Genomic DNA, 12,456 nt, shown 5'->3' with positions numbered 1-12,456 from the left:
CTCTCTCTCTCTCTCTCTCTCTCTCTCTCTCTCTCTCTCTCTCTCTCAGCTACATTACATATGTCATTGCACAATGTACTATGAGATACGGGGCTCTATCTACTTGAGTTACACAGATATAGAGACACTTTACTGGGGAGAGATAGAGAGAGACAGTCCCAGAGACAGATTACAAATCTCTTTTCACTAGATATGGGACAGCCAGAGCAGCAATCATCATTGTAGAGCTTGGCCCACACTCATTCGACCACTACCGGAACTCTCATCGATCGAGCACTGGAGCTATGGAGATCTAGACGGACACGGTTGAGGAGAGGGGCTACACAGCATCGACAGAGACTACAGCAGAGGATTCGAGCCATACTCTCGATAGCCAGAGTACAGATGAGGATGGATTCTAGTAGTAGTATCTAGTTCTTTTGTACCCAAACATGGTATTAGATTCACCATTTTGTAACAGATCGGTCTCATAGGTCATTTTGGCCTTTTGAAGATGTTAATATAACATTTCATTTCATTTCATCTCTCTCTCTCTCTCTCTCTCTCTCTCTCTCTCTCTCTCTCTCTCAAGTTGTGATTTAAGTACTAAAGTTTGCTTCCAGTCGTTTCTATGAGAAAGAGATGTTAGCAGTTATTCACGCTTTGACTCTCTTATTGGCACTTATTAATTTAAATAAGTGACTTGCATTAACCAAATCGTGGAGTCTTCAGGATCCTTGCTCGACCCAATTGCAAGTGCATATAAAAGGAGCCCCTTGGAGCTAGAGACAAGCAAAAGACAGGAAGGGAGTACAGGCATCACATGCACAAGCCTCCCAGCGTTTTCTCAAGATCAACCCAGCGTTTTCAGCATCAAGAAACAGCATTTTCAGCCCACAGCCATCAGCGTTTTCAGTTTCCACATCCTCTGGTTGCAAATCCTCGCCGGGTTTCCCCTCACGACCCAAATCAGCCTGGCGTTTTCAGATTCAGCAGAATTCAGCCAGCGTTTTGCAATTCAGCCCAAATCAGCCAGCGTTTTTACTTTTCAGCCCTTGCATGACTCTGCAGTTGAAAATCAGCCCCGCAATACCGCCAAAGTTGCAGATCCATAGCAGAGCATCTAGCATTTCAGATTTCAGCATTGACCCTGTCGTCGTCGTCGTCGACATCATCGTCATCGTCACAATCATTGTTGTCGTCAAGTACCACAGCATCTAGAAGCATTGTACCAGACTTTGTGCAATCTAAAGCAAATACCTCTCTAGCAATAGAGAGGGAGGCCCTTGGAGGGGGGTTTGGGATCCCATCTGGTTTCGTCTCTTCTCTCTCTCTCTCTAGCACTCTCTTGCACACTCACTCACAGTTTGCATTCCACTCTCGTTGTTTGGTCATTGCACATTCTCATTCAATCAAGGAAGGCTCTCCGTTCCCGTCAGTAAAAGGAACCTTGAGCATCCATTGATCACTCATCTTAAGCCATACACCATCATTCACTTCCGTTGCACATTACATAGCTATCAGAGCTCTTTGGCAGTGTTTGGTATCAGCACTCAAGAGAAGAAGCATAAACAACCACAAGATTTCTTTTTGCTTGTTGTGATCACACGTAACCCAAGACCACTTGGGCTTGTCGATCCCTAATCTGTGTTTTTGAAGAGTGGCAGGTAACCCAAGAAAGAAGGGCTTGTCCAGCCTCCCCTCGTTCCTCTTTCCACTCATTCAGAGGGGACCTTGCACTTAGCGGTAGGCCAATTAAGGTGAGGTGGGAACAAGCAACCTTGGTGTGAGCGCAATGCCGCCAAGGGGTGCACCCGCAGGAAGGAGTTCAGCTTGGGTAAGAGAAAAGCCTTCTTAAACGCAGATTGCAAGCCACGAACCTCAAGAACTCAAGAACCTAAGAAAACCAAGAACTCAGTGCATGATCATCACCCGAAGCGGAATGGATACTTTGTGTGAAGGTGATGAGAGTGGAGTTGGAGAAGAAGAAGTTTCTACACCAGGAGAAGTGTTCCCCGATCCTCCCCCATCCCCATCTATGCCACGGATTGAACCAAATCCTATGGAGGCTTTGGTCAAGTCGATGATGGAGATGATGCTACAACAAGAAATGTAACGCGCCGCCATAAAAGAAAGAAGAGCAGCCATGGAGTGTGAGCGTAAGCAAGCGCGCCTGGCGGCCGTAGAACGAAGGGCAACTAAGGAGCTTGAGCGTGAGCGAGCACGCGAGGCTCAACGCATAGCGGCCGAAGAGAAGCGAACGGCTATGGAGTTAAGAGCGAGAGGCGCAGAGAGACCATCGCATGCAGGAGTTGGTCCTACATGTACTCTCCTCAAAGATCGAGCCACTCAAGGAGGTTGGCGATCCATCAGGTAGCACAGGTAGAGACGAAGATTCCAACAATCCAGTCACTGAGAAGTTGACGTTTAGTAAGTATGATGGTAAGATAGATGCTTCTTTGATTTATTCTTGGTTGCATTAATTTAATGCTTACTTTGCGGCTGTCAAGAAAACAAGTAACAGTAAAGTTTCGATTGCTGCCATGTACCTAGCAGGTGATGCCATTAATTGGTATCAAGCTTGGCAAGAGTCACAGATGGCTGAGCATCTTGAGCATGCCAAGGAAGGCGTACCCTCTTTCAATTGGGTCGACTTCCAAGACAAGCTCAAGGCTCGCTTCATGCCACCACAGTACCTTGATTGATTAAAAGAAGATTGGCGTGGTCTTAAGCAAAATGGATCCCCTGTTATGTCTTTTTCTAACCGTATTTTGCAGATTGGCGTTCAATTGCGTAAGTCGGATGAGGATTGCAAGGAGGCTTTCCTCTTTGGGTTAGATGAGTACATCAAGTTCGATGTGCAAGTTTTCAGCCCTAAGGACTATAATGACGCCGTCAGAATCGCCTTAGCACAAGAGATGAAGCACAACAAAGGCAAGCCGAAGGAAAACAAGTCGAGTACTTCGCAAGACCAACCAAATGGTAAGCACGGTAAGACCATCGGTAAGCATGACGGTAATTCTTCTTCTCAATCTTCTTCTACACATAGAGCACAAAAGTCTCACAATGATGATAAAGGAAAGGCTAAAACTCAGGACACCCCTAAGTTGACGCCGGATGAAAAATCTGCTCAAGGAATTATAGGAGGTTGGTTAACTCTTGAAGAACGAGCCGAATATGCACGACACAAAAGATGTTTTGAGTGTCACACTAAAGGTCACATGAAACGAGATTGTCCTAAGAAAGAAGACCCTAAAGAACCCACAAAAGAACCCATAGAATCCACATCATCTGTGAATGCACTCAATGAGCACACTAATGTGTCTGAAGTTTCTCATGATCATGTAGATGAGTCTCTCATGTTGTGTTATGGTCATGTGAATAGTACACGCATTGTGATCTTGTTTGATTCAGGTAGTATGCATGATGTGATTAGTGACTCTCTCGTGAAGAGTGCACGTTTAGAAGTTCTCCCCATAGATCCCATTGTGATCTCTCGTTTTGCTCCTAGCATGCACTCTTCTTTCATGCATGAATCACTGTAACACGGAACGGGGGGAACACAGCTCAAACGTTCCGAAACGGCGTTCCGGACGAGTCCCGTTCCCAAAACGGAGATGGGAACGGAACGCCGTTCCGAAACAAGGTGTAACTGGAACGGTGTTCCGGAATGGGCGAAACATGAGGTGGAACGGCAAAACACGGGGCAGAACAAGCAAAAGTAGGCATTTGGGGGGAAAAAAGTGGGCTTTTGGGGGCAGATTTAGGGCTGCTCGGGGAACATATATGGTGCAGTTTGAGGGCAGGTTAGGGGGCAGATTTGGGGACAGTTTTGGGGTTGTTTAGGAGTTTATTTGGGACTAAGCTAAATGGAGATAATTCAATCCTTACTTTAGGTGGACCGTTCCAGCCCCGTTACCATTCCGGCCCCCCATCCTCCTCCCCGTTCCCGTCCAGTTCTGGACCCTCCCGTCCCCGTTCCCCATTCCCGTTCCGGGTAACTATGGCATGAATGTCCTGACGTGACAGTGTTAGTTCAAAATGTCGTTTTTCGTCGTCGATTTGTGGTTTCTCCTCTCAAAGGATGTGATTTGATTTTTGGCATTAAGTGGTTTAAAGGTGATTGGAAAGAAAACACTCTCCATCTCACAGTTGAAAGAGCACCTCCCGTGGTCCTTTGCCGTGACAAGAACATTTCTTCGCCATTAGTCTCTCACTCTCATGATTTGAAAGAGGTTAAAACACATAGTATGATTGTTTCTCTCAGTACACAGTCCCACAGTCTAGAAAAGCATGAGTCATTGCATGAACAGAACTCTCTTGCTGTCATGTCTTCTCTGAAGCATGGCACACATTTTTTGCATGATAGGGATGTGATTGTTTGTAAGGAGCAATTTGGTGGTTTAGATGAAGATGTTTCTAGAAAAGTTAACCTCATTGCAAATACGTTCCGTCCCGCTGGACCGATCTTGGCTCTCGAGTCGAGGTCCAAAGAACCCATTCAGGAAGTATTTTGTCTTCGCATCATTAGTCAGTACGTATTGTTCGAGTTTCTCATTCGTGACAGTCTCTTGTATTTTCGTCACCGTCTTTATGTGTTCCCTTTTCACAGGCATGCCGTATTGCACGATGCACATGATTCACTCACGGATGAGTATGATGTATGCGCATCACTCTAGAAAAGAAAGAAATTTTGCTTTCAAGGGATTCACAATGTCTCACGATTATCCGTTTGGTCAGCCGCTTTTGCATGTTCATTCCTTGACATGACACAATCACAGAAAAAGCACAAGCACGATTGTCCATCAAGCATTAGCAATTCCGTTGTATTTTGCCACAGTTGATAGGTTTAGGTCGAAAGGTCAAGTTCGATCTCACTTTTTGCGAGTGTTTGGTGAACGGTTTGGCACTCCGTCACTTTGTTCATCTGCATTGCATGCATAGTCATTTAGGGAGAATAGTATTTTTCCAGTCACTCTACATGGAACGGATATGTTTATAATTTGTGTTTGAAGTGGTTTCAAGAAGTTTCCTCATTGGAGATTCTTGAAGAAGGTGGACCCACAATCATAGACAAAGTTGGAGCATTGGAGCTGCAGCAGATCATTCTGTGTCGCTTTAGGCAAGGCAATGAAGCAAGCATTGTAGACCTTCATTAAGTTCAAGTATCGCTCGACCCACGCAACAGAGTGGGCCGGCGAGGAGTACTTCGCAGGATCCCAGAAGTTGTTGGCGGACTTCACGAACGCCATACAGCTTGATACCAATATCTCACCTTGAAAAGGAGGGTATGTCACGTGCACATCTAACCCTATGTGTACGTGGACAAGTTGTTCCTACTTCTAGGGTTTGGGAAGCCTAGCAAGTGTTCTGGCACCTTTGTGAGCCTGTGCGCAGGCCGTGCATGTCCAAGCACTAGAGTGCATACCCTCTGATTGCACAACCCAGAATCATTAGCATCATGACCCAGTACCCATAGCATGAGCATTTCCCATGCATGAACCAGTCCCGGCCACGAGTGGGAACCACCTCTTATAGGCACTTAATAATTTAAATAAGTGACTTTTGCATTAACCAAATCGTGGAGCCTTCAACCCAGTTGAAAGTGCATATGAAAGGAGCGCCTTGGCGCTAGAGACAAGCAAAAGACAGGAAGAGAGCACAGGCATCAGATACGCAAGTCTCCCAACGTTTTCTCAAGATCAGCCCAACGTTTTCAGCATCAAGAAACAACGTTTTCAGCCCACAGCCACTTCCCCTCACGACCCAAATCAGCCTGGTGTTTTCAGATTCAGCAGAATTCAGCCAGCGTTTTGCAGTTCAGCCCAGATCAGCCAGCGTTTTTACTTTTCAGTCCTTGCACGACTCAGCGGTTGCAGATCAGCCCCGCAGTACCACCACGGTTGCAGATCCATAGCAGAGCATCTAGTATTTCAAATTTCAGCATTGACCTTGTCGTTGTCGTCGACACCATCATCGTCATCGTCACAGTCATCATCGTCGTCGTCGTCGTCGTTGTCAAGTACCACAGCATCTAGAAGCATTGTACCAGACTTTGTGCAATCTCAAGAAAATACCTCTCTAGCAATAGAGAGGGGGGGCCTTGGAGGGGGGTTTGGGACCCCATCTGGTGTCGTCTCTTCTGTCTCTCTCTCTCTAGCACTCTCTTGCACACTCACTCACAGTTTGCATTCCACTCTCTTTGTTTGGTCATTGCACATTCTCGCGTTAAGTCAAGGAAGGCTCTCCCTTCCCATCAGTAAAAGGAACCTTGAGCATCCATTGATCACTCATCTTGAGCCATACACCATCATTCACTTCCGCTGCACATTACCTCCTTGCTCCTACTCTCACACAGTATTGACCTTTCTTTTATTGGCTCCAATACTGGGCTATGTGGACGATTTGGCAAGCAAGAAATTAGTCTGTTTTGGGTGAGTCGCCAATTTTGACCTTTTCCTTTTCAGACAACCTTTGCATCAGTCTCTTTATGATTGTCAATCCCTACAAGAGATTGACCCATCATTGTATGCCCTTTTCTCAGATGTGTATTGACTATGCCTATGTTGCCTTTGTTCACTATGAACTTGGGCATTTCTTGTATAAGATATACTCTATGAATTTTCCTCATTTTGTGGTTTTCTGCTAGTAATTCAAAAGTGATTTACCAAAAAAAAGTGCATGGCATTATCTCCATTGGTCTAGAGGACCGCCACACGTGTTCAGTTCATTGGAGCAGAGCCTTTCTATAGCCATTAGCTTTGGCCTAGACAAGAAAAGCATATAATCTACATCATGTTGATGATGTCGTTGTTGAAGATGATAGAGTTCTTTCTTTTCCTGCAGCTGTTCTAAAATGCCATCAAGGAATGCATCATCGACCTATTAGTCAGCTTCTTCCATCTTTTCAGCCAATTCCTCCGCTTGAGATTATAGAGAGTTTGCAAGATTGGTGTTTTGATTGCCCAGGCTACTACTCCTTTGGTTTTCATGTGCTTCTTGCTTCCAATGCTTATTGCTGGCTCATTCCCTCGCCATGGATTTCGGAGAAGGGTAATCGATCATATGGAATTTTCGCAAACCTCTTCGATGGTGGTCTAGAGGACCGCCACACGTGTTCAGTTCATTGGAGCAGAACCTTTCTATAGCCATTAGCTTTGGCCTAGCCAAGAAAAGCCTATAATCTACATCATGTTGATGATGTGGTTGTTGAAGATGATAGAGTTCTTTCTTTTCCTGCAGCTGTTCTAAAATGCCATCAAGGAATGCATTATCGACCTATTAGTCAGCTTCTTCCATCTTTCAGCCAGTTCCTCCGCTTGAGATTATAGAGAGTTTGCAAGATTGGTGTTTTGATTGCCCAGGCTACTACTCCTTTGGTTTTCATGTGCTTCTTGCTTCCAATGCTTATTGCTTCTTCCATCTTTCAGCCAGTTCCTCCGCTTGAGATTATAGAGAGTTTGCAAGATTGGTATTTTGATTGCCCAGGCTACTACTCCTTTGGTTTTCATGTGCTTCTTGCTTCCAATGCTTATTGCTGGCTCATTCCCTCGCAATGGATTTCGGAGAAGGGTAATCGATCATATGGAATTTTCGCAAACCTCTTCGATGGTGGAAAAGAATTTTACAAAAGGAGTTGGAATTGCAAATTGCCTCTCAAACAAAGGGATTTCTTTTGGCGTTGTCTCATAGGCATGCTTCCTGTTTAAGTCCTTCCAGCACATTCCCGCATTGCTTCCTCTTTATGTTGTTGTTGCCACCAACGCTATGAGAAAAAACCTCATATATATTGGCATCGTTCTCATGCCCATGATACTACTCGAAAGGCTACACAAAGGCTGCAATACTGTTTCCCTCACTGCTGTTTTGGAAGACTCTTCTAGCGTTTTGACCAATTGAATCCACCATTATCAGAGTATAACTATTTTCTTGCTTGGGTGCAGTTCGAGCCCCTTCAGCTTCCTTATCATACACGCAATCATCTTCAGCAAGCTTTTCGCCATGGCCAGAGTTTACAGCTTTACCCTGCCCATACTTTTGTACTCAGTTCCTTCAGTCTCTTCGTGATTGTTTTCAATTGGGAAACATTTCACTTCAGGAGTTTGAGGTTTTCTAAGACTGTTTCTAGCCTTCTGGTGTGGCTTCACCCATTTTAGGATGCCATGCCATCTACATTAATTCACCAAAAAAAAAATGTGTGCACTCAGAGAGAGAGAGAGAGAGAGAGAGAGAGAGAGAGAGAGAGAGAGAGAGAGAGAGAGAGAGAGAGAGAGAGAGAGAGAGAGAGAGAGAGAGAGAGAGAGAGAGAGAGAGAGAGAGAGAGAGACACACACACACACACACACAGAGAGAGAGAGAGAGAGAGAGAGAGAGAGAGAGAGAGAGAGAGAGAGTGCTATTTCTAACTTGAGACATCAATTTTCTGCAAAACAAACAAAGTTTGAAAAGCTGAACCTTCTTGGGAGCCATGAGATCTCTAAAACATAGTCGAAGTCCTTGTCTCTCCGAAAGGAAGAAAAGGTTGATTCAGGCTAGAGTTACTGTACTTTTGTTTAGAAATCCATCACTTTAGGTGCTTTCGTTATCACCAAAACCCTTTAATAGGAAAAGCCTTGAGGTGGTTCATATGGAACTGTGTCATTTGAACTCCCTTATCTACACAGACTTCCAAACTTTCAAACTGGATGCACCAATATACACCTTCATGAGATTAGAAAGATCTGTAATTATTAGCCATTAAAAGACACAAACTCGGAAAGAATAAATGTATGTTTTCAATTGACAACAACAGTTAAAAATGATTACAAAAGCTTCACTGAATGACCTTCGTCTATGTCTACCGAAAACTCAAAAGTCCTGACTATCAAGGACATGAGACAAGAGTGTGCAAGTTCTAACTTCTAATTCATGCATTTACGATAACAACGTTATGACATAAAAATGCAAATTCTTTGTTACCTTAAGAACTACTAAAAAAGCCAAAGAAAAACTGGAATACTTACACAAAATACGCAATGAAAAGCCACTGAAAAATCAAAATGCAGCTATCTTTGACTCAATACAACCTAATAAAAACAGCATAAAGATGAGACAAAATGGTAGTTATCCACAAGCCAATGTAAATGTCAGCTGCACCAACTACATCATCATCCTTAAACCTTGACATGTGCAACTTTAAAAAAACACAAAATGGAAGGTCACGAACATAATCATGCATAGTTCGGACAACTATATTATCCCTAGTCAAGTCATGATGCCCAAGCATAGGTGCAGGTTTATATAAAGTTAGTTTCAGATTGAAACGTACTTCAAGAAGTGAAAAAACAGAGTTTCCATCATTCGAAGAGATTAACAGTCTCACCCAAACATAGGTAGTCCTTGAAGGCTAGCATTCCTTTTATTTGATACCAGAGCATCACTATTGTAAAAGAAGTTCATTGCCAATAGAAATATTGGTAAAATTGCATCCAACATGAAGGCAAAGGGTTTCTTCGCCATTTTAGAATCTGCCTTGCCCTTGGGACTGGCCCTTTTGAAAAATACTTGGAACAGTGATCAAATAACAGTATGAAATTCAAGATATTGTATGAAGAGAAAAAATTAATTTTAAGGAAAACCGCCGCTAGTATTTTTCACAAATAAATACTGACATTGATGAATATAGCAATCGATGATGCCAACACACGCAAGGCAAATCAATATCCATGTCAATGGTAATTGCTATGCCATTACATCAAATAAGAAGCGATGCCATTTTCGTGCAGGATGTATTAGTTAAAGTAATTAGAAATGTTCTGATTTGATAGATGGGTGCACCAAAGTTTTGAGAATAGGAGGAGGTAAATAGCCTTTAAGCGGCAGGTTAGACCCCTTCAAGAAATACTTTCATGTCTACATCTTAACATGCCATGTGAATGTGTTAGATTCCGGTAAGTATATTGTGTGGATAGAAATAGAAAATGCAATTTTGTTCCTTCTACAACAGCATTGACCATTAAAGGTTGTTTGCCAGAATGTGAAACTGCCTCTGTCACCAAATTGCTGATGTTGCAGCCCACATGGCATCCAGCTCACCACCTTTATGCAGAGCATGCTGATGCAGCAGGGTGCTGATGTTGTCACAAACCTGATGATGTGGCAATATTGACCGGACAAGGGCAGACAGTTTTGGCAGCATGGCAGTGCACAAACTTGATGATGTGGAAGTTTTTGCCATATTGCTGACATGACATGCCTACAACAGAAGCTCTTAACAGGTCGGAATCTAAGTGACTTGTCAGATACTAAGGAACGGAAATATTCGAAGTATTTGCAAAATCATCCTATTCCAGGGCTTTATGACAGATGGCAGAAGGCCGGTAAAACACCAATGGAGTCAGCAATGAAGAGCAAAGCAAAGCTGTGAGTGCGCGTGCGCGTGCGCAGAGAGTGCGAAGGGGAGAGAGGGAGAGAGAGAGCACGACACAGGATGTGAGGTGGAGCTCCCAAATCTCATTGTGTGAGCACCATGTGAGAATGTGAGTGAGAGCTCCTTATTCTTTGTATGTATAAAGAACAAGGAGATAAATGTGGGCGGCCGGACACTGGCCGACGAACACGGCAAAGCACGGTGAGGCACACCGCCTTTACCTAACATTCTCCCACTAAAGGCTGTGTGCCGATAAGTGGCGAGAAGACTAGCCTACAACTAGTATATACAAGAGGTGAGAGAAGACGACTCTCAACCTATGCCCACTAGCTCACTCCGTAACCGCTCTAGTGTAGATGCAACATGCATACTACTAGGGCTAGAGCTACAATGACACTCATGATGCAGGTATCAAGTGACGATCTGCATGGCTCCACAATGCACAATGCCAGTGTCAGTCATCGCACGACTGACAACTCCCACTACAAATGCACCAACCGCATAAGCAAGATCAGGTCTCGAAACCAAAAGGTCAGACATGAGAGACCCGAAAGCCGACGAAACATGCACTATGTGTGACAACCTATCCCTGTCAGCAACCTCAGTGCCATATGCATCCTCATCAGGAACCACCTGACTATGCATCACCATGTCAGCATCATCTGGCAAAGGTATGTCCGCTGAGAATGACTGCAAAACCGAAAAATCAGCACCACTGCAATCACACACAGTTGTCTGAAGGACACTGTCACCCTCAAACGTATCAGATGCATCGTAGAAAAATGCATCGGGGTCTTTGGCTCAACTAATGTCATCTCAACGGATGACTGACCAAGGTGTGCTTCCCCAGAGATACCACTGTCTGCGTGAACATCACAACAAGACAAATGCACAACCTGCTCTCCATGTAGCACATCCACAAAAGAGACACGTCTCGTCTCTCGTTCCAAACATGGCTGCAAATACACAGAGACTACACTACCTCGTGTGTCAGAAATATGCAAAGGGTATACCAGAGCACTCCTAGCACCTCTGGCTATCACCAGTGATCCCCTATGCATCTTAAATGACCGCTCTCCAAGCAGTACATAATGACCACTACTTTATAACTGACGCACTGAAATGAGACTCTGATTGAGCCCTGGTACATAACGTACATCTCGTAGTGTAAGTAATGCACCGCTAGGTAAAGACATGCATACATCTCCAGCACCCTCTATGTCATATGCTGAACCATCAGCAAACTGCACACAACCAAGTCTCCCACTAGAGAAAGAGCAAAACAAATCACGACGTGGCGTCACGTAAAAAACTGCATGCTCGTCTAGTAGAAAACGCGTAGACAATGTGCTATCCCAAGATACAAAGTAGTTTGAAGACAAGCTAGACTCAAAAGTGACATGCCCGTCACATGCATACTCTCTAGCATCTGTTCTCGTAGTAGCACCATGCATCTGCCTCTTCCGCTGCCTCATACGCCTGAAGCAACGGCGCCTAATATGCCCCTTGTGGCCACAATACCAACATGTCAGTCGCCGTGAACAAAAATCGTCTCTCATGGCCATGCCAAACAATGGCAAACAATGCTCGAGATCACAAAACTCTCACTTGAGAGCAAACCACTATCTCAAGCAGACAAAGTGAGCAAACTATTAAGCTCACAAGCCTCTACAATAGACAAACAAATTTGACAAAATTTTGGCAGTCTCCCTTGTAACTGGAGCAAAAACTCAACAGTAAACCGCAAATGGAGACAACACAAAATGCCCAAATGGCCACATCCGGGAATGTAGTCGTCCGGAATCACCTCACAAAGTCATACAAAGAGCAAGCACGCTCTAGTCGGAGTACACTCAACGGAATATTGACAAAACCTGTCAACCTGTTTGCATAAACAAACTTCAATGGATGCTCATAAACAAGTGCTCAACTGCGAGCATCAACCATGCATCCAAAATACTTAGCCATGATGGCTCCACATCTCCACATTTGTCCCCACATAGAGTATACATCAACACAAAACCATGTGCCGAGAAACTGCATACGGATGTGCCTTAGTCCAAGAACCA

The 12,456-nt window shown here is 44.3% G+C and overlaps 1 protein-coding gene across 5 annotated transcripts in view; it reads right to left on the bottom strand.

Annotated features, from left to right (window-relative positions):
• LOC147431736 (dynein regulatory complex subunit 2-like) overlaps positions 1-12,456 on the bottom strand; it is a 126,746-nt gene that overhangs the window by 102,464 nt on the left and 11,826 nt on the right. For 3 of the 5 annotated variants that reach the window (XM_086494242.1, XM_086494238.1, XM_086494241.1), the window contains exon 2: positions 8,434-8,659. In XM_086494242.1, the coding sequence (XP_086350368.1) occupies positions 8,434-8,448 (15 nt within the window). In that variant the 5' untranslated portion in view covers positions 8,449-8,659. Of the gene's footprint in view, positions 1-8,433; positions 8,680-12,456 lie in introns of all 5 variants that reach the window. The other 2 variants (XM_086494239.1, XM_086494240.1) reach the window with 1 other exon arrangement.

This window comes from Adiantum capillus-veneris, chromosome 21 (assembly GCF_014529385.1).
Source record: "Adiantum capillus-veneris isolate H3 chromosome 21, ASM1452938v2, whole genome shotgun sequence".
Classification (NCBI taxonomy): domain Eukaryota; kingdom Viridiplantae; phylum Streptophyta; class Polypodiopsida; order Polypodiales; family Pteridaceae; genus Adiantum; species Adiantum capillus-veneris.
Note: the sequence above shows the minus strand (reverse complement) of the source record. Positions and strands in the feature narration are given on the sequence as shown.